The 22,897-nt window shown below is 44.3% G+C and overlaps 1 protein-coding gene across 1 annotated transcript in view; it reads right to left on the bottom strand.

Annotated features, from left to right (window-relative positions):
- RAVER2 (ribonucleoprotein, PTB binding 2) overlaps nucleotides 1-22,897 on the bottom strand; it is a 73,312-nt gene that overhangs the window by 24,114 nt on the left and 26,301 nt on the right. The window contains 5 exon segments of the mRNA XM_044430073.1: nucleotides 2,638-2,742; nucleotides 2,933-2,944; nucleotides 2,987-3,080; nucleotides 12,131-12,213; nucleotides 15,175-15,190. Of these exon segments, the coding sequence (XP_044286008.1) occupies nucleotides 2,638-2,742; nucleotides 2,933-2,944; nucleotides 2,987-3,080; nucleotides 12,131-12,213; nucleotides 15,175-15,190 (310 nt within the window).

The raw sequence follows: 22,897 nt of genomic DNA, 5'->3' as shown, positions 1-22,897 counted from the left end.
CACAGGCTTCCCCCCTCTCAACTACTGAGGGCCATAGCATACAGTAATGAAAATCCATTAGCTGCTCCTCCACACAACTGGATAAAGGAACCTGAAGTCATTATTAAACTCTACCCTATGGCCATTTCACCTTAGAGTATCTCCCCATTTTCTGTCAGATCTATTATGTAGTTTCACTAAACCCTATCAGGTGATAACCTGGGATGATTACATTTCTGCATGGAAAAAATCAATTTCTATGCATAGTCCATATAACCAGACTTTTAAAAAATAGTCATCTTTAAACAGCAGGAAATGGGTAGCCAGTACAGCTAATACGGATCAGCTTTGATTGCCTAGTTCCCACTAACAACAAAGCAGCTCCATCCAGGTCCATTGAAGCTTCTAAGCCATTTCCAGAGGCAACCCTATATAGCATACATTATAATAGCCTGGTCTAGATATAACTAGCACATGTGTGACTGTGGCTAGATGCTGCAACCAACCCTAAGTGCCCTATGGATATTTGAGTCTTCAGCTCCTATTGACCCCTGTCAGCATGGCCAACAGTCAGGAATACTGAGGGTTGTCCTCCAAAGAATATGGAAAGGGCCAGGCTGGGAAAGCTGATATGTGCTTATAAAATATTGATGCTTCCCTTCATACCACCAAATCCAGGAGAACCACACAAACTGGAAACTTGGTCTTTCAAGGGAAGTACAACCCATGCAGCTAAGGGTACCTCCATCCAGACACACAGTTTTTCCCATCTGCAATACCTATCTTATCTAGATTAATTTTTAGCTTATTTTTCTCACTCATTCCAAAACTTTCCAGTGAGTGTGTTCAGGATTTCCCTAGGAGTTCTAGATGGGAAAAAGAAACAGAACTGCACATCACCCATGCATTGACACATTAGCATAAACTCTGGGTTTGCACTTTCATACACATTAAATAGCACTGGAGACAAAGAATTCTAAGGCACCCCAAAACTCAATAGTAATCATAATTCACATGTAACACACTGGTTCTACTGGTTCACACTGGTTCTAGAACTCTGGTTGATTAACCCATAAATAATGAAGAATTAACCAACAATTTTCTATGGTTTGTTGTTGGGTTTACTCTGGATTTTTTAGACATTTGGGCATCACAGTAACAATCCAGGATGAGGATTCAAAATAAAGTGACAAGCACATGGGAGAGAATGCAAGAAGCTGTGCATTCATGAGTTCCTGCATTTCCATGCAACCCAAACAACTATTTAAACTGAACAACTGTTATGTGTGAATCAGGACAATTTGACAGACAGTGCTCTATGATTTTATAAAGTTTTCATAAAGTTTTGAAAATGCACAAAAACTATCAGGCAAGCTATGCACAGTTCATTCTAAGGAGATGTCATCTAAAGATGTACATCTGTTTGTACATCAATTCTCTGAAGGTGGCCATTGAGGGTTGTCATATCACCTGAAGTGAGACTGCTTCCTGCAGCAACTCGCCATCCAGGTAACCCACAGAAGAGCAATAACCCAATGGGCAAGCAGCATGAACAAATGTCAAAAGTTCTTTAGCATTTTAAAATTATTTTTGTGGCACCAGAAAATTGTGCAAATGTGTTTATATTCATTTAGTAAGTCTTTAGCAAGTGTGTCTAATAAGTATAGTCTTACCTGGTCAATTATCTTGCAAGTTTCAGTTGCCAAAGGCTGATACTAAGAAGGAGCGAGCGACATACAAAGAAACTGACAAGCCTAATTTGTGCTTGTCAGCTTAAAGCAATTACTGTCAATAAGTAAGTTAGGTATTTCTACCTTTTAGACTACAGAAAAAGCTGGAAAACCACCAAATGACTGATGACTGGTGAAAAGGGCCACCTGAGGAAACACTGATCCAGTCTCCAAGTCAGGTTCCTTACAGCTGCTGTACAGAATGGGGCCATACAGAATGGCTACATCTCTGCCCCAGTACACAACATATTTATAGCACAGCTGGGCAAAGCACTAATATAAGTACTGCTTGTAGTGTAGCTGAATTTGAAGTGACTGTTGCCCTCATAAGGTGTCTGCAGGAATAGTTGTGATAATTCTTAAGAACATTGAGGCTTTACTACTTTTCAAGCACTGCACTAGGCTCTTGTCTGTGTTTTGCTTCTTGCCTCTTGTTGCTTTGTTTTTATACAGTTCACCCTAATCTAATCTAAACATGATACTTGCACTATATACCCATTATGAAAATATTTGCATCTCCACAGACAAATCTGCAAAATTACTGAGTAGACACTGGCAATGTTTTGTGTGCATGTGATAAAGAAAGAGGAAAAAAAATAAAATTTGGAAGAATGTGAATAAAATCAAGAGCTGAGTCAGAGGCAAAATTTCAATTCATATATTTATGTGATCACTGTTCCTACTACTGCCTTCTTTCATAAATTTAACTTTAACCAATAGCAGAGCTTCTGCTCCTGTGTCAGTTATTGAAAATTATCCTAAAAAAGAATCAATATAACACGCATCATTAAAATGCCTTTATTAAACATTCATCCTTCTTACACAGCCAGAACGTGCTTCCCAGATGAAGTACCTTTCATAATTACAGATACATTGAACATGGTTATAAGCATATTTTCAGAATACATGTAAAAGAAATGCCACTTGCAGTTATGTGCTTCTCCCTGGTTCCCCATGTCTGTGGTCACAGGTGGTACAGTACCCATTCCTAACATTGTCTGAGGCAGGTCCACAGGAGGCTCTCCAAGTAAACTCAGTTTCTGAAAAGCAATATAACATTATTGTATACTCTTAATGAGCTATCTTATTAAGTTATTGCAAAACCTTTCAAATTCAGATAAATTGTTTGACTATGCTACATGATTAAAAGAGAAGTAGGAAATATTTTATTTTTTGAAAGATAACATGGATTTGGCAGAAGATATTTGTGCTTCTTCTTCATCCAGGATTATTGTCTACAGGCCTTTGGGCAATATAAGCTATTCAACTCAAAATACTTGTTTGAATATTTTCATTCTTCATTAGTTGTGCCAGTTGTAGATGGGAGAAATTCTGTAGCAGCAAACTAGATGCACTTCCAAGAACTGTTCCCTGTCAATTTCAAGGGAAAAAACCAAATGTTATAGATGGAAAGAGGCATCATTCAGCTAACCTAAAAAGGCAGGCTGCTTACCTGTAACTGTTGTTCTTCAAGTAGTCATCTGTGCATTTACACATATGGGCTTTGCCATGCAGCACAAGGCCCGGATTGGAGATAAAAACTTCCAAAGCTCAGCAGAACAGAGTGGGCAGGAGCCCCCACCCTGCCCCTTCTGGTAGTCTGGATAAAGGGGTGAGGGTCCCACCCAGTCCCTCAAGCCTTGAAAACCACTAGTTAGTTAGGCAGAGGGAAGGTGTATCTAAGCCCAACCCTCACCATCTGCCCAGAATGGAGGGCACGACATGGCTGACAACACCCAGTGGGGTGGAGGACAGGTTGTGTGAATGCATAGATGACCACTTGAAGAGCAACAGTTACAGGTAAGCAACCTGCCTTTCTTCTTCATGGTCCCTTGTGAGGGCCTGTAAGACAACAGAAAGACTCCATGTGTGGGTGCAGGATCACACCGGTGGGGTGACGTTCTGGAAGCCTCAGAGGAAGCAGCACGACAGGGTGTGTGCAAAGACTGAAGCACCCTGTATCAGTGAGTGAAAATGAAAAAGAGCTGTGAGATAGATCCAGAGGGATGAGAGGGAGAAGTAAGCACTGAACTGGGTCTGAAGGTAGGACAGGATGTGCTCGAGAGAGATGTGGACAGGGTTGAGCCCCTGAGCAGTAGCAAAAGTCTTGAAGGCCCTCCACTTTGTAAAGCAGGATCTGCAGGTGGAGAGGTTCAGGGCAGCCCAGAGTATGTCTGCTACTGCAGTGGCAGAGTGTGATATGGGTCTGTCAGCTGGGAATCCTCCAAGTTGTCAGGCAGAGGGTCTCAATGCCCAGGTGAAGTACTCGGTCATAGTCCTGGGACAGGAAGTTGTGCTGTGTTGGCAGCCTGATGTGATTCCTGGTGGAGACGTGGAAAAGGGGAAACCATGGCTGTTGGGGCAACCATGGGGTGACAAGAATGCCATCTGTCCTGTCCCTCTGAGTCTTGGACATCACCCTAGGAGCCAAGCAGGAATGGAGGGAAGGCATAGAACAGCACTCCCTCCCATCAAAGGAGGAAGGTGTCCCCCAGGGAGGAGGTCCCTTGGCCTGCCCATGAGCAGAAGCAGTCATATTTGCTGTTGTGGAGAGAGGTGAAGAGGTCCACCTCTGGGAGGCCTCACCTCTCAAGACAGGTGGTGAAATATATCAGGGTGTAGCTCCCACTCATGTGGGGCAATAGTTTTTCGGCTCAGGGAGTCTGTCAGGGTGTTGAGATGCCCTGTGGTGTGAATGGCAGAGATGGTGATGGCCCTCTCCACACACCATTCCCAGCTGTCAACTGCTAGCATGGATGGAGCAGCTCCTGACCTGTTTGTTCAGGCAATATATGATGGTAGTGTTGTCTGTGGCCACCTGAACATGTTGTCCCCAGAGGGAGTCCTGGAAGGAGGTGAATGCCTTCTCGACTGCTAACATCTACAGAAGGTTGATGTGGAGGCGAGACTCACACCTGTCCCAGAGGCCCTGTGTGAGCATGTCTGTGCAGTGGACACCCCAGTCTGAGTTGGAGGCATCAGTTGTGATTGTGGCGGAGGGCTTGGGGTTGGAGAAGGGGACCCCTGTGATTAGATTGTCTGTGATGCTCCACCAGTGGAGAGAGTGTCTGACCACTGGGGGAACAGAGTGGTGGCATGGGAGTCTTTGTCCACTGTGAAGGCTTCTGCAAACCACAGCTGAAGGGGCTTCATTCTGATATGAGCAAGCTGCAGCATGTACACCATGGTGGCCATGAGGCCTAGGAGTCTCTGAATTGTGTGTGCGGTGGAGGACAGAGCGGTCCTGGTGGATGTAGCCAGTTAGGCCAGAGTCTCTGCCCTTGGTAGAGGGAGGAAAGCCCTGGTGGGAATGGAGTCCAGGCAAGCCCCTATGAAGAAGATAGACTGTTTGGGGGAAAGAACAGAATTGTCGTAATTGATTATGAGGCCCAAGTTCCTTAGGAGGTCATGCTTGGTTCGTAACCCTCTGAGCAGGGCATCCTTAGAGTGGGGTGCTAGGAGCCAGTCATCCATGTAAAGGAAGACATGGACCTCTGCAGCCTAAGGTGAGCACATACCACTGCCATACATTTGGTGAAGATGCAGGGAGAGTGGCCAGTCCTAAGGAGAGGACAGTGAACTGGAAGATCTCCTGGCCAATTTGGAAGCAGAGGAAGTGCCTATAGGCCAGGTGGATAGAAATGTGGAACTATGCATCCTTGAGGTCAATGGAGGCGAACAAGTCACCCTGCCTAAGGAGTGGGAGGATGCCCTGGAGGGTGGTCATCCTGAACTTCTGGGGGTTGATGAATTTGTTGATGGCCCGTAGGTCCAATATCAATCTGAGGCTTCCATCTCTTTTGGGGACAGTGAAGTATTAGAAATAGAAACCTCAAGAAAGGTCTGAGGAGACATGTTCAATTGTCCCTTTGGACAAAAGGCTCTCTACCTCTCTTTTTTCCTTGAGAAAGTGATCAGAAGTGTTGCAGAAGGGGCCTGGCATTGCTCCAAAGGACAGCAGGCTCTGCTGTTGTGGTGGTGGGGGGGAGGGGCAGCTGTCAGAGTCCAAGTCCTCAGAGGACTTCCTGCTCTTGTATGCCCTTCGGTGTCTGAGGTGGCGTTGGCAATCGGGGCTGGAGGAAAGGTCGTTGTCCCCCAACTCTGGGCCTTGCTGGGACAGTGGGTTGACCAGGCCTCCCTGGTGTCAGAGGGAGCCTCACCTTGACGCTTCAAGTGGTGGCACCTGCCTCAGTTGACGCCACGTGATTCCTCCCATTCTCAGCACTGAAGCACTGTGGGAGCTTGGCATTGATCCTCAATTGCTACCATGGACCAGAGGTGGGCATGGTCAGTGTGGAGGTCTGGCTGGCGGGAGGTAGGCCTTGTGGGACCATGTGGGCAGTTGGTGTGGCGGTGGCATTGGAAGGTCGGTAGTTTGCCAGGAGGCCGTGCCTCAGAGGAAGAGTCGGAGGAGTGGTCATCCAACTCCACCATGTAGCCTTCTGAGCCAGCAGGTCCAGGGAATCAGACCAGTCCAGTGAGCAGACTGATACCAGTTACTGTGAGGATGAGCCATCCCAGTCAAGGAAGGAGGAACAGGATGACAGAGCAAGCCCCACAGCAGCAGCATCCTGGGCAGTGAGTGGGGAGAGCAATGCCTGTTGTGGGCCATGTGGCAAGGCAGCAATCCAGCAACTCTTGCAGCAAGGAAGGAGGGGCACGTGATGGAGGCGGGGCACACACTGGGGGTCACATGAGGTGAGGACCGAGAGCATCTGCCCAGAGAATTCTGCTCGAGGGGCATGGGAGTCCAGTCCAAGAGGACCCACGGGTCTGGTGTGTATGGACAGTCAGCATGGGGCAAGTCAGCTGGCAAGCAGGGCAGTCAGGTAGCATGGCACTTCTTGCGCTTAGTGGCCACTGAGGCCTCAGATGGTCCCTCCAAAGTGGCGGCAGCAGAGGCAGTAGCCCTCCTCTTTGATTGTTTAGTCAGTCAAGAGGACTCCTCGGTGGAAGGCAGCTTGTTGGAGTCCAATTGGGAGGCTTTGCCCATGCTTAAGGCACACTGCCAGAGGGCAAACCGGAGGCGATGGGCCCACTGCCAGAGCTTCTGTTTTTTTAATATTTAGCAACGTGGGCAGGTTTTAACCACGTTTCAACCACATATCTCTCTCCCAGTCAAAGGAGGCAGTGAGAATGGTCGTCTTCTGCAGGCATCCTGGCGGCACAAGAGGAGAAGCAGCGAAAAGTCAGATTGGCCATGAGGGCCAGGAGAAGCATGTGGAGGAAAAGTAAGGTGAGAAGTGGCCTGCATGAGGAGAGGAGAGGGAGGCGGATGGAGGCTCGAGGTAATTTAAAGATGAAACAAGATAGAAGTAAGAAATATTAGGAGGGAAAAATTAGGAGAGAAAAAGCAAAAGGTAGCTGAGTAGAGAAGTTCTGATCTGTGAGACAACTGCATGTGCACTTGAAATGGAACTGAGAGACTGGGCGGGAACACCCCTTTATCTGGACTTCTGGAAGGGATGGGGCAGGGGCTCCCCCTGCCCACTCCATTTTGCTGAGCTTTGGAAGTTTTTATCTCCAATCCATGCCTTACGCTGCATGGCAAAGCCCATAGGTGTGATTGCACAGGGACCATGAAGAAGAACTAAATATGCAGAGTTGCATTTTTTTCATAAGTCTGTTAGCAGTGAAGACCATATAACTGCTATCATTAAGGAAAGGATATGACAGAAATTTACAGAATTGCAATTTCTGGCACAGATCACTATGTATCTACAAATAAAAGAGTGGCCCCTTTCTAAATTAATTCTCTAGTCTTATCCAAAAACCTCTGTAACAAACAAGGTTTATAACAGAGGAAGTTTACTTATAGCAGATATGGAAGAGCCTAAGGCAAGCCCTGCTAGATCAAAAATTAGAAACCTAAAAGAGGGTTATGTTTCTCATAAAGAAAATGTGGGTATTCACCCAAGTCTATGCACCTGTTCCAGTTTTAGTTTACCAATGTATCATTTAGATATTATTTTAATGCATTTTAAGAAAAGTATACAAGCACAGCAGGTCCTTAGGAGGTTAAAGATAACAGAATTAGCTACCTCATGTATTTAAAATGTATTTGCAGCGCAACAGGGGGAAAAAAAGCAAAATCAGTATCTAAAATCTGCACCGTAATATCTACAACTCAACTTAAAGGTAAATTTGTTCAATAGCCACATTAACTACATTTGTCAATATACACATAATATTGAAAAAAATATTTTAAAAATGTTGCTTGTGTTGTTACTGTTACTCATGTTCTCCATTTGTTTCCCTCTTCTTCATTTATTGCGTTCCAATAAGAAGCATTTCATTTTTCCCCAATGCTAATTAAAGTACCTTAATAAATATTAACCTCCTCTTGGATACAGACCTTTAAAGGTGTGAAATCTGAGCTGAAAGTAATGCTGCCAAGAGACCAGACTCTCCCATTAGGCTGGATTCCTAGCAGGGTCACCCAAGGTGGAATGGTCAATGCTGAGGCATCAGACTAAGATGCCCCCACCAGGAGCAACGGTCACATCAGCAAAAGAGGATGGATCTCTCTAACAGTGGTGAGGGCTGAGAAGGACAGCTACTGGGTAGCAGTGGTAGTTGAATGTGCCACTAGCAGAGGATCTTTCACAGACAGCATCAGGGACACTCAAGCTAACTCATTAGTACTGCACAAAAGGTGGCAATGATAAGCCACTTCTGAATATCCTCGCCTTGTAAACCCTATAATAAAACAAGCAAAAATCAAGCAAGGAATAGTGCCAGAAGAAGGAACTCAAAGGTTGAAGGGCTGTCAACTGGGTAAGAGCAAAGGATAAATATAAATAGTGCTGCAGCTAATGATGCATCAAGATTAAACCCAAAAGAGGTCTAGTGTCTGACATGCACAGAGGCAAAAGGAAAAACCAATGCTGCACAGCACTTACAATTGCAACACAGAACATCAGAAGTATGAATCAAGACAAATTGGAAACTGTAAAGAAATTGAATGGGTAGACATTGCAGGACTTGGTGTGAGCAAACTAAAGTGGACTGGAAAGTAACATTTTAGGTCAGACAATCACCAAGTGTTTTACTCTGGAAATGATAACCTCAGCAGAAATGGAGTAACTCTGGCAGCGAGACAAGAAGTAGCAGGGGCAGTAAGGGGCTGTAATGCAAGGTTCAACCAAATAATAGCAATCAGAATTCTTGAGAAACTGTCAAAATAAGTCTATGTTTCAACCAAAGACACTGAAAAAGAAGAAACTGAAAACTTCTATATAGGCAGTCAAGTGGAAATTGATAACACACCAGAACAATACATGCTGATAACCATACGTGACTGGAATGCCAAAGTACAAAACAAAGCAGAATCAAATGCTGTGGAAGAATTCAGCCTAAGGATCATAAGCAAAGCAGGAGAAAGATTCATAGAATTCCGTGAAGCCAAACATAAGTTACTGCAAACATATCATTCAGGCAACTGATCAGGCATCTATATACATGGACAGCACCAGCTGGCCAATAAGAAAAGGTAGGTTGCCTACATGTAGCTGTTATTCTTTGAGTGGTCATCTTCCTTTTTTTCTTTTTTGCAGAATAGAGTGAACAACATGTTGGTCAGCAAAAGAAAACACAGAGAACTGTTGAAGGACTGAGAAAATAGAGGTAAATATGTAAGGTACTTAGCAGATAGTGAAGGAGTGAAGGGATTCCCAATCTATGTGATTGGGGTCAAAAAGGAACTGAGTGGGGACCTCTCCACTATGTACACAGGAACAGGAAGGAGATGGGTTCCCGCCACTCTGGCATGCTGAGCTATTGAAGTTTGTCCTGGTCTAGGCCTTGCACAGGAGCAGACGCTCATATGTGTGATGCAGAGACCACAAAGAAGAGCCAAAAATATTGTGTAATGGGAATCAGAAGACAGAGAACTGAATTAATTCTTGTGTCCAACACCAGATGCAGATTACATTAATACTATTGATATATAAATACAAACATCTCAGTAAAGCTGAAGATCACTAACAGATGCATACTGCCAAAATACAACTTAAATAACACACTTGATGAATTTAAAGTCGAAAAAGAAAGAATGAAAAAAGGCTAGATGACACAAGAAACACTTATAATTGTAAGGACAAGACATAAACAAAAGCAAAACATGAGAGAAATAAGGTCAGAATCCTTTATGCTACTTATCAGTGATTGTCATATAGAGATGAAAAAACCTATGACGATGTACAATGTGCTATTTCAGTAGTACAAATTTGTACTATTACAGTGCAAAGAAATAAAAGAGAACAATCACAGGAAAAAGAGGAGATCTCTACCAGAAGATACAAGAAGTCAAACGGAAATTCATACCTAGATTAGGCATGCTAAAAGCCCAACAGAGGAACATATGATCCAGTCAGGATAAAAAGACAAGAAGGTGGAAAGGAGGAAGAACTACAGAAGAGATAAAAGGATGGCAGCCTCCTTCAAATAGGGATGTTATGAATAAGCACCCACAATGTTAAAAAGTGAAGTGAAAGCTGTTCTGAAACTGGAAGGCCTTTGAAAGAATAAAGCACCCAGAATTGAAAGGGAACCAGTAAAATTATTCTGAGCTGCAGAAACTGAATTAGTTCAAATCCTAAAAGGATATGTGGGGGCAGAGCTAGCTCAGATGGACTCCAGATGCTGAATTCTTACTCCTCCTGTCCATCGGAAAAAATATGATTAAAATAATTTGAGTATATTAAGAAAGATCAGGAAATACTGAAAAACACATGAAATGTGAGTTAATTCCTTTGTTTCTCTCCTGGGAAGATTTAAATCTCAGATATGGACTGTGAGACCCACAAAGAGCCTGTTTGTACAATCTGAAACTGCTGGATTAGTCCAGAGTAAGCTAGCACCTCGGCTGTACACTTTACAAGCTTAAAAGCAGCTTGCGGGGAGGGGGGAGGGAGTCAATTGTGAGTTGTTGAAGAACTGGAATAAAGTCAAAAAGCTCTAATTTGTAGATAATTAATGGAGGAGACTTTCCCTCTCCTCCCATGCAATTGCAAAGCCAAGAAGGTGCCGAAAAGGAAAATCTTGGGATAGAGCTTTGAGGAATGTATAATAAAGTTAATCAATGTCCCAGGATTAGCTTCTCTGTGTTATTTTGCTGTTACGGAGAAAAGAGATAAGAAATAACGAAAACAAAAAGAAGAGGTGGTGATGTATTGAGAACATACAGACTGAGAGAGAGGACAAAATATTTACAGGCTATATTTTGGTAACAGCAATCGTGCTGCGGGGAGTGGGGGGAAGATGGTTGCGATTTTGCTCATGCAGGGAAGATGTATGCGATCATGGTCATGCTGGGGCAGGGGGGAGATTGGCTGCGATCATGCCTGGGAGGGGATGGCAGCAATTGCACCCATCTCCCCCCAAGCGCACCCACAATTGTGCCTGTGTCCCTCGCAAGCACACCCATGATCACGCCTGTCTCCCTGCCCCCTGAGCGTGCCCACAATCGTGCCGTCTTCCCTGTGATTTTAAAAAAAATATTACAGAATGGATCATCATTTCCATTGAACCTTATGGGGAAATTTGACTTGGCTCACAACCAATTTGGGTCGTGACCAGAGTCGTGGAATGCATTAAATTCATGAGCTAAGGTACCACTGTAGTAGAAAATAGCAAAAATCTGATGAGTTTTCTGTTCAGCCTGCTTTAGAAGCAATCTGTTAAGCTATGGGTGGAAATCTTGACCTAAGGGCCGAATCTGCAGAAGAAGGGATGTCAGGGCTACTCCATTCCATGAAGACTCTTTCCATCCACCCACACAATGGGAAACCAGGGAGATGCACATCCAGGAACAGGTAGTTCAAGGTGGCTGGAGCATCTTGAAGTAGAAGCTTCCTTAGAACTTTATTCTGTGTGTTCCTTGCCTTTCTCCAGAAATTTCTTTGCTCTGTTAGCAGTCTGAAGAGCAGCAATAGAGTCTTCCCAAAAAATTTCAGAATGTATTGCTGCTTCAGACACTGGAGACACAACCCAGAAGTTCTTGGGATATCAAAGGTAACGAGAGCAGTGCTCAGAAAGGGATCTTCACTGAAGGAAAAACCTCATGGGTCAGACTGGGTTTCACATGCTTGTGCTAAGTCTGACAAACTGAGATTTACCATTCATTTTGTTGTAGCTGTTCAACAAAGTTAAAATAGAGAGATGGTACTTGCATTTCTTTTTACCACCATTTATAGTAGTAAATGTTATTATAGTAGTTATAAACACAGGAAAACTAATCAATCCTAAGAATGCAAGATTAATTTAACACTTCATCCTGTAGCATGAATCTTACAATATTTTACTTTTTTTAAAAAAGAAGATAATGAAGCAAGCCAAAAACCCCCAGAAATTTTGCATTAGTTGCAGACAGACTTTCATGATGCTTAACTAATACATTTTGTATCAACTTATAAACATACCTGATGAACTGTACTTAAATGTAGAAAGGCTGGACTGATTGACGGGCTTACAAGGTGAGGTACGCTCAGGGGAGTTCCAAGGACTGGTTTAGAAAACAATAAATTTAATAAGCGTGTAAAGATAAAAGCATGGGTTGCTTAAAATGAGTTTTACTGCACCACATGCCTAGACATATAAATAATTCATCACTAAACTTCTTATAAAATTACTACAAAAATTTTATATCCTTAAGAGTTGGTTGCAGTACACACAGAATCTGCTTTTCTATTTTGTAACATACAGGAAAACAAAAGAATTAATCTTAGGTGGAAATAGAAATTTCCACGCCCACTCAGTTAAAAAGGCAAAGCAGCAATTATCTTGTATGTATTTTTTTCAGTTAGAGTGAGAGGGACACATTAAAGGAAGTCTGATATAATGTCTGTTGCTAAGGGAACGTGTAAGCCACCTATTAAAATATTCCAGAACTTGCAAATAGCATACTCAGCTGCTGGGGCGATGCTGGGGTGAAGTGGCTCACAGGTCGAAAGAGAGGGCTCTGCGTGACAAAGCTTTGTCACAACTGGCCTAACCCTACCCTTGTGCACACCCCAACCCTAACATTGGGGTAAAGTTCCACTGAAAATAGAGCAATTTCAAAAAAAGCCTTCCTTCAGTAGCTTTTTCTGCAAATCTCATTATTTCTGCCCATCCTAAACACATTCCAACCATCAAAATCATACTGGGACACATGGTTCTTCAAACCCTAACCCTACCCTGGTAAACACCCCTAACCCTAACATGGGGGTAAAGTTCCACTGAAAATAGGACCATTTTGAAAAGGCCTTCCTTCAGTAAGTTTTTCTGCACAGCTCATCATTTCTGCCCATCCTAAACACATTCCAACCATCAAAATCATGCAAGGACACCTGGTTATTCTAACCCTAACCCTACCCTGGTGCACACCCATAACCCTAATATAGGGCAAAAGTTCCACTGAAAATAGGACGATTTTGGACTTCCAGTATGGCGTTGGGACGAGACAGATGTGATTAACGAGGCTTCATTATCATGCTGGTAATTGTTCGGTAGCGGACTGTGGGAGGCCAATCTAAGCCCTGTCGGGGCGAAGATAGAGTGCCTGGGGAATCTCCTAGACAGTGTGGGGCGGCAACCCCACATCCAATGGGAGAAAATCAGGCTTTTCTCAACCGGACAACACAGAGGTGAATTTAGTGCCCCAAGTCCTCGACATACCACTAAATAGCTTAGGAATTTAGCCAGAAAAGTTGTCGGATTTATTGGGAAAACATTTTTATCTCTTGTTCTTTGTAATATTACCCGTGGGAAAGCTGTTTTTCTTGCTGACACAAAGGAAAAAGAAATGCTCTTTGGATGGAGGGAGGTATTCCCCTCCCCCGCCCACGGAGCTTCAAGTGGCAACTGAGATGAGGAGAGAAAGACAGAGCTGTTTGTAAGTAAGAAAAAGATTTTTTTTTAAAAAAAATCTCTCCAAGGGCGAAGAATTAAAATAAATAATTACTGTGGAATTGAGTGATAGAAGGATCTTTCTTCTATATTGGATTGTTGCCAAGACTATCTGGTTATCTGCCAAGAAACTTTTATACTGTGTGGCATTTTTCTCTCTATTGTGATGACTTTTGGGTGAGCATTTTTATTTCCTTTTTATAATATTATCTGTGGAAAAGCTGTATTTGTTGCTAATTGGCACAAGAAGAAAGAAAGAAAAGTCCCTTTGAGGGAGGGAGGAAGTTCCCCTCCCACGGTACTTTACGTGGCGAATGGTACGGGGGGAGGATTTAAGGCTTGTGTAAAAGCTGAAACGTGTCTTTATAACGTCCTCAAGGGCAAAGAACTAAAGCAACAATTTTTGCGGAATTAAGCTATAGAAGGATATAATTTGTTGGAAAAGTGGCCATTTTTCTTGGCCATCTATTTCTCTTTCTGGGACCTCTGCCAAATGAAATTGGATGACTGCCAAAATAAATCTCTTACTGAGTAATAGATCAGAGAAGACTGCTGTGATGAAGAGCAGAGCAGCAGAGGCAGAGGCTGGGAGGCCTGAGTGACCAGGGGACTGGCGAAGGCAAGGTAGGAGCTGGGCAGGGGAGCAGAGGGCCAGGAGCAGCAGAGAGGAAGGGGGTGGGTCCAGAGAGGCTAGGGGAGCCAGGAGGAAGCAGACAGGCAGGGCCACTGGCCTGAGGGACTGATAAGGCTGCGCTCAGCCACTGCAAGCCCTTTTGGCTCTGGCCTCTTGGCAGAGCAGCAGAGGCACAGGCTGGGAGAGAGTGCTGAGTGGCCAGGGGACTGGCGAAGGCAAGGTAGGAACTGGGCAGGGGAGGAGAGGGCAGGAGCAGCAGAGAGGAAGGGGGCGGGGCCAGAGAGGCTAGAGGGGCCAGGAGGGAGCAGAGGGGTGGGGCGTCGTCCCTTGTCTGCGTCCCTTGGCTACGGCCCGGGCTGTCCGGAGACTCCCTTCCCTGAGACACAGAGGTTTGATTGTTTGTTTGTTTTGTTTGTACTGTGCTTTGTTTTTCTTCCAATTTAAATTTAAGTTTATTTTATCCTTGTGTGTGTGCGAGTGGGTTTTCATCTGGGAGAACTGGGCGAGTGAGAGGAACTGCAGGAGAAACAAGGCAGGGGACCAAGGTAAGGTCTTGGAAGGGATACCGATGGCAGACCAGGAGATGGCCTTGGCAGGAGTCACGGGTGTTGCTGTCCACTGTGAGAGCTGCGACATGTTCGCCCTTCTCCCCCAGGAGAGGCAGGGATACACTTGCCCTCGGTGCAAGATGGTGACCCTGCTAGAAGAGGAGGTGAGGTGCCTGAGGGCCGAGAGAGCTCTCCAGGCCCCCCCAGAGCAGCCCCCCTCTGGACAGAGGGTTGAGGGAGAGGCCACGGGAGGAGCAGCTGCGGAGACATGGAGGTATGTCACCCACAGGAGGAGGAGGCCAGCACAGCCTCCTCCTTCTTCTGGCACCAAACTGGAGCTGGGAAACAGGTTCTCTCCACTTGGGGAGGCTGGGGCTGATGAGGCCTTGGGGACCAGCAGGACCCCCAGCCTGAGATGTCAGGTGGCAAGGAGACCTCTGCAGGAGAGGTGAGGGCCAGGGCACGGCCGCCCACCAGCACCGGGAAGGTACGGCGGCGGGTGATTGTTGTTGGGGACTCCTTGCTGAGGGGCACTGAGGCGGTGGAGTGCCGCCCCAACCTGGAGACAAGGGAGGTTTGCTGCCTGCTGGGCGCATGCATCTGGCATGTGAAGGACAGAGTGGAGCGTCTTGTTCGCTCCGGGGGTCACCAGCTGCTCCTGGTGATCCATGTGGGCACAAACGATGTGGCCAGGCAGGGTGTGGCTGGGACCACCAGGGACTTTGAGGCCTTGGGGAAGAAACTCAGGGAGCTGAAGGCCCAAGTGGCCTTCTCGTCAATCTTACCTGTCCGAGGATTTGGGCCAGGAAGGGACAGGAGGGCCTCCGAGGTGAACGACTGGCTTAGGGTGTGGTGCCAGAAGGAACACTTTGGGTTCCTCGACCATGGCACTTGTTTTCTTGCCAATGGACTTCTGGAAAGGGACGGGTTACACCTCACGAGGATGGGGAAAAGGTCCTTTGGAGATGCTCTAGCGAGCTTCATCCAGAAGACTTTAAACTGAGCTGGGGAGGGGGGGGTTCAGGCCCCCCAGTAATGTGTCTGCACTGGACAAGTGTTGGGGGAGGATCAGGGCTCTGGGAGCAGGGTTTTAGAGGTACTGCAGGGACTGACAGGACTCCTACAGAGAGGGGCCAGGTATCAGGGAGGATGGGAGGAAGGAGGAGGCTGCGAACACCAAGGAAAGGAAGCAGTGGGAAGGAGTTGAGGTGCATGTACACCAATGCTAGGAGCATGGGTAACAAGCAGGAAGAGCTTGAAGCTCTCCTGGGAATAGGAGGGTATGATCTGGTGGGAATCACAGAAACTTGGTGGGATGAAAGGCAAGTCTGGAATGTGAACATAGAAGGGTATCACCTTTTTAGAAAGGACAGGAAGGGAAAGAGAGGTGGGGGTGTGGCTTTATACATCAGGGAAGGGATAGGATGCAGTGAGATAGAATGCAGCACAGATGGGGATTCGGCAGAGGCAGTCTGGGTGAAACTTAGGGGTTTTGACAGGGAAAGAGACCTGACAGTGGGGGTATGTTATCGCTCTCCAGGTCAACTTGAGACCCTGGATGAAGTCCTGACAGGCCAGATTCTAAGGATATCTCGGGGGAGAGACACAGTAATTATGGGAGATTTCAGTCTCCCGGATATTACTTGGGAGACTAACTCGGCGGTGACAGCCAGGTCACGTCGCTTCCTAGAAGCTATTGAGGGAGCGTTTTTCACACAGAGGGTTCGAAAGGCGACGAGGGGGGGAAACATCCTTGACTTGGTCTTGACCAATAGGGAGGAGCTGATAGATGAAGTATAGAGTAGGGGAGCTCTGGATGCGAGTGATCACTCCATCCTTTGCTTTGAGATCAGGGGACTGGGGACGTGCAGCAGGTCGAGCACTAGAAGCTGAGACTTCAAGAGGGCCAACTGAAGGCCAGACTGGGGAAAGTCTCCTGGGATAGGTTACGGGAAGGTAAGCAAATTGAGGAGGGGTGGATAGCACTCAAAAGGGAGGTTTTGGAGGCGCAAGCCTTGACGATACCTCTAGTCAGTAAGATGGGGAGGTGGAGGAGAGCACCGCCATGGATGCAAAAGGAGTTGGTTAGAGGGATTAGACGAAAGAGGAACCTCCATAGGAAATGGGTACTGGGGGAAATAGACAAAAGGGTATACCGGCAGGAGGAGGCCCGTTGCAGAAGGATTCTTCGCAAGGCTAAGGCTGATTACGAGCTGAGACTTGCCAAGAATATCAAGAGCAATAAAAAGGGCTTCTTTCAGCATGTAAATAGGAAGAGGAAGGGGAGACAAGTGGTGGGACCACTAAATAAGGAGGAAGGAGATCCAGTGACTGATATGAGGGAACAGGCACAGATGCTAAATGACTATTTTGCCTCTGTGTTCTCCCCAAAGCAGGATGGGGGATATCCACATAGGAGAATAGATGAGGCTGGGGACTTAGGGGAACAGATTAGAATCACCCCCCTTGAAGTCGAGGGGCTCCTCAGGGCATTGGACATTACAAAGGCGTCAGGCCCTGACTGGTTACACCCGAGAGTACTTAGAGAGTTGGCAGGGGTTCTCTCACGCCCGGTGGCCTCCATTTTTGAGACCACATGGAGAACGGGTGAAGTTCCAGAGGACTGGAGGGTGGCATCAGTGGTCCCAATTTTCAAAAAGGGCAGTAGAAAGGACATGGGGAATTATAGACTGGTTAGCCTTACGTCCATTGTAGGAAAAACAATGGAAAGGCTCATAATAGAGAGAGATCTAGTGATGCTAGATAGGGAAGAGAGGCTGACAGCCACACAACACGGCTTCTGCAAAAACAGGTCCTGCCAGACAAACCTTGTAGAATTCTATGACAAGGTTTCGCGATGGCTAGATGGAGGGGATGCAGTGGATGTGGTATACCTGGATTTCAGCAGGGCCTTTGACAAAGTGTCCCATGATATCCTGGTGGAGAAACTGAGGAGTTTTGGGATACACCAAAGCACTGTCCGGTGGATTAGGGCATGGTTGACTGACCGAAAGCAGAAGGTAACCATTAACGGGGAATCATTGGGATGGCGGCCAGTGACAAGCGGGGTCCCCCAGGGCTCTGTCCTGGGGCCAATCCTGTTTAATCTTTTCATTAACGACATGGAAGAAGGGGTGAACAGTCTGCTGATCAAATTCGCAGATGACACTAAAACTGGAGCAGTGGCCACAACTGAGGAGCAGGTACTCCAGATCCAAAAGGATCTGGACAGACTATGGAAGTGGGCAGGAGACAACAGGATGGCGTTCAATGTGGTTAAGTGCAAGGTCTTGCACTTGGGGCATAGGAATAGCTGTCATAAGTACAGGTTAGGGGACAAGTGGCTGGAGAGCAGCACTTGTGAAAGGGACCTTGGAGTACTGGTTGACTGCAAGCTAAACATGAGTCAGCAGTGTGATGTGGTGGTCAAGAGGGCGAACGCCACCCTTGGTTGCATAGCCAGAAGTGTGGCTTCTAGATCAAGAGAGGTATTACTACCACTATACATGACTCTAGTGCGCCCGCAACTGGAGTATTGTGTTCAGTTTTGGGCCCCTCATTACAGAAAGGATATAGCCAGGCTGGAGTCAGTGCAGCGTAGGGCCACAAGGTTGGTGGCCGGTTTGCAGGGGATGCCGTATGAGGCGAGACTGAGAGAACTGGGTCTCTTCAGCCTGGAGAAGAGGAGACTCCAAGGGGATATGTTGGTGACATACAGGTATGTGAGGGGATGTCACATGGAGATGGGTAGAGACCTATTCTCCTCTGCACAGGAAGGCAGAACGCGTTCCAACGGAGTAAAGCTCAGGGAGCCAAGGTTCCGTTTGGATACCAGGAAGCACTTCCTGACAGTCAGGACCCTGAGGGTGTGGAATGGGCTTCCACGAGAGGTCGTTGAGGCCCCATTGGTGCGGGTGTTCAAGAATAGGCTGGACGTCCACATGGTGGGCATGTCGTGAGTGGAGCCGGCTGGTGCCAGAGGGCAGACTAGATGGCCCGGTAGGTCCCTTCTGACTCACTCTGTTTTCTATGTTTCTATGAAACTTTCTCTTTAAATAGCATTTTGCTGCCACCCGGTGGCCATTGAAATTACTGCAAGCTCTTTTCCTTTTTTTATCTTTTCCTTTTTTTTCTTCTTCTTCTTTCCATCTCCCTTCCCCTTTCTATTTTTTCCTTCTCTCCTTTACCTTTTTGCTGTGTTATCAAAATCCTTTTGGTGAATAACATTCATCATAAGGAAAACACAGCCCTCCTCTTCTTCGGCACCCTGCTCAGCTGGTCAGAGCCCAATCTATCAGTCTAAGACAGAATATGTTGCAAAAAGCTTAAGAGAATTGCAAATGATGACTTTGGTGATACAGATGGCCTTAACAGCTTTGCAAGCATCCCAAGAGGTGATGCAAGCATCTCAAGAGGTGATGACAACACAGCTGGAAAGTATGTCAAGTGAGCAGAAAGAACAAATTGGATAACTCTATTAAGGAGATAACAACTCAGCTATCTGATGTCCGACTCAAAACTGAACAGAATACGCAAAAAATGCAGCAAACACACGGAAAGCTGGAGACGGTAGATAAAGAAACATAACAAACAAATAAGTCAATATGAAATTCAATGGCTGTACTAGAGATGGAAAAGGCATCCTACTACTTAAGATTCCAGAATATATCAGAGGAAAAGAATGAAGATTTGCAGGAATTAGTGACTGGCATGTTGGCAGACCTCTTAGAAATTGAGAATGAGGCCATGAATATGGCAATTGACTTGATATATAGAGTCAACTCAAGCTACACTAGAAAAAACAAACTCCCGAGGGAAGTCCATGTCAAATTTGCTCTAAGGTCTATAAGAGACAATGTTTTGAGGGCTACATGCGAGAAACCATTAAAGAGAGATGATCATCAAGAAGGTTGATGATGAAGGTTCTGAAGGTGAAGGTTCTGAAACAAATACCATGGAGGGTTAGAGAAGGGCAAAAGAAATACTTATTCCTTACTGCAAAACTGATTAAGAAAGTGATTATTTTTAAGTGGCTAACACCAGAAGGAATGTTTTTCACTTGGAACTCTGTAAGATATAGACTGGATTCAATTCTCAAAGCGCAAGAGTTCTACGAAAAATTTAGAGTTATGCTTGAAGAGGAAGAACCTGGTGTCTCAAAAGAAGGAGAAAAAAGTACTGAAGAAATGGAAATAATAGCGTACCACTCTGAGGAAGGAGAAATAGCGAATGTTGATGCACAGCAAGAATACAAACTTTGAATCCAAAGAAGAAGAGAAAACATAGAACTGTAAAGGCGAAAAATAAGTAGACATATAAGAGACACTTTCTCTTAAATATGGCTTCTAAAAGGGAAGGGAGAATTGAGTTGCTCTCCTTAAACGTTAATGGACTGAATGGACCTTCTAAGAGAAGAAGGGTTTTTGCTCAACTACAGAAACAAAAATTAGATACAATTTGCTTACAAGAAACACATATTAAGAAACAAAGTGTTAAACTTCTGGAATGCCTAAAGTTGGGGAAATTCTTTGTATCTTCTACTTCTCAAAAGAAAAGAGGTATAGCACTGTATGTTAAAGAAAAACTGGACCCTAAATTTATTCTTGCTGATGAGAATGGTAGGATCCTGATGGTTGAAATCACAATTAAACTTAAAAATTAAACTTTAGTGGCAACATATGTGCCAAACGACCATCAGGAAACTTTTTACCAAAAACTACACATGTTACTTCTGCAAGTGGATTACCAGACTATGTGTGTAATGGGAGATTTTAATTGTGGATAAGGAAATGGACTATAAGAATGTTAGTAAAGGAAAAAAGGGTAGGAGGATATTCCCAAAGTCTTGTTCTAACATGATTGAAGAATTTAGATTGATAGATGCTTGGAGGCACAAAAACCCATCTTCGGTTAAATACTCTTTTTACTCAAACAGGCATAGGTCATGGTCTAGAATTGACATGGTTTGGATAACTCCAGACTTAGTACCAGATCTGATAGAAGCTGAAATAGAGGCAAATGTCTGGGCAGATCATAACCCGGTATTTTTATCACTAAAGGGAACCGTAAGGATGCCCAGATGGAGTCTAGACAAAGCGTTGTTAAAAGATCTACAGAAAAGGTAAATAAAGAAATGCAAGTATTCTTTCAAATAAACATAACAGAAGAAACTTCTTTACAGAATGTCTGGGATACAGCTAAAGCCTATGCCAGAGGAGTCATAATAACATATTCAGTGCAAATAAAAAGAAAAAACAAGAGTGAGCAGTAATAGTAGAAGAGTTGATGAAACGGGAACAAGAGCTGCAGGAAGACCCATCAAAAAAAAAGTCTTAAGTCCCAAATGAATATTTTAAAGCACAAATTAAATCTCTTGGACACAAATGAACTTACTAAACAAATGAAGTTGACCAGACAGAACTTCTTTGAAAATGCTAATAAACCGGGGAGATGGTTAGCATATAAAGTAAAGAAAGAAAAAGAGAAGAGACTGATTGTGAAGCTGAAAGACAGAGAAGGACGACTACATGTACAAGGTGCACAAATTAAGAAAATGGTGGAAGACTTTTTCACAAGTTATAACAGAAGGAGGAGATTTCAATCGAGAAAGTTAAAGAATACATTTGAAAGGGAGAATTACCAAAACTACTAGAAAAATATCAAAAACTACTGAATCAAGAAGTAACAATTACGGAAGTAATAGAGACAATTAAGCGACAAAAGAATGATAAAACTCCTGGCCCGGATGGACTGCCAGCTGAGTTTTACAAACCCTTTGAAGCAATCTTTGCTACATTCTTAAAAGATATATGTAATGAAGCATTGTTAAATGCTAAAATACTAACTACTTGGACAGAGGCAAATATCACATTAATACTGAAAGAAGACATGGATGTAACACAGATTCAAAACAACAGACCTATATCGTTACTAAATGTGGATTACAAAATTTTTGCCTCTATACTGGCAGAAAGACTAAAGAAGTTCCTAATAGACTTTACTCATCCAGATCAAAATGGCTTTTTGCCTAAAAGACAAATGAAGAATAACCTGAGAACTATCTTGGATATCTTAGAATATTATGAGATACCGAAAAACCAATGGCTTTACTGTTCATGGACGCCCAAAAAGCCTTTGATAATGTTAATTGGTAATTTATGAAGCAACAGATGACTCAAATGGAGTTTGGTGAAAAATGTATGAATGTGATATCAAGCATTTATCAAAAACAGCCAGCCAGGATTCTAATTAATGGAGAACTTTCAAACCCTACAGAGATCCAAAAGGGCACCAGACAAGGATGTCCGCTGTCACCCCTGTTGTTTATTTTGATCTTAGAGATATTGAATACAAGTGTCAGGGATGACGAGGACATTAAAGGTACTAGAATTAGGGACGAAAGTTATAAATTGCAAGCACTCGCAGATGATTTGTTCTTCATAACGGAGGAACCCTTTGTAACAATGCCTAAACTTTTACAATGGATTGAAGAATATGGTGAGGTTACGGGAATGAAAATAAAAAGAGAAAAAACGAAACTGTTAGATAAAAACTTTACACAAGACAAAAAAGAAAGACTCCAGAAACAAGTAGATTTGCAGATTGTTAAAAAGGTTAAATATTTGGCAATCTATCTTACAGCCAAATGTACTACTTTGAAAGAAGATAATTATGATAAATTATTGAAGGATGTTAAAGGTGATTTGGAAAAATGGGCCAATTTACAATTATCTTCGATGGGAAGAATAGTACTGGTTAAAATGAATATATTACCTAAACTTTTGTTTTTGTTCCAAATGATTCCTGTAAAAATTGATAAAAAATTCTTTGATGACCTAAACTTTCAAATTTCAAGATTTATCTGGAGAAAAAAGAAACCAAGGATTAATTTAAAAATGCTTCAGGAAGCTGAAAAGAATGGAGGTTTTGGTCTTCCTGATTGGATGTTGTATTATCAAGCGTCTGTTTTAACCTGGCTAAAAGAATGGATAACTTTGTGAAATAAGAGAATCTTGTATCTTGAAGGTCATGACTTGCAGATGGGTTGGCATGCTTATATGTGGTACGAGAAAGCTAAGTCACATGGGTCTTTTCTGAGTCATTTTATTAGAAGATCA

The sequence above is a fragment of the Varanus komodoensis genome, unplaced genomic scaffold (assembly GCF_004798865.1).
Source record: "Varanus komodoensis strain SLA01 unplaced genomic scaffold, ASM479886v1 scaffold20_1, whole genome shotgun sequence".
Taxonomy (NCBI): domain Eukaryota; kingdom Metazoa; phylum Chordata; class Lepidosauria; order Squamata; family Varanidae; genus Varanus; species Varanus komodoensis.
Note: the sequence above shows the minus strand (reverse complement) of the source record. Positions and strands in the feature narration are given on the sequence as shown.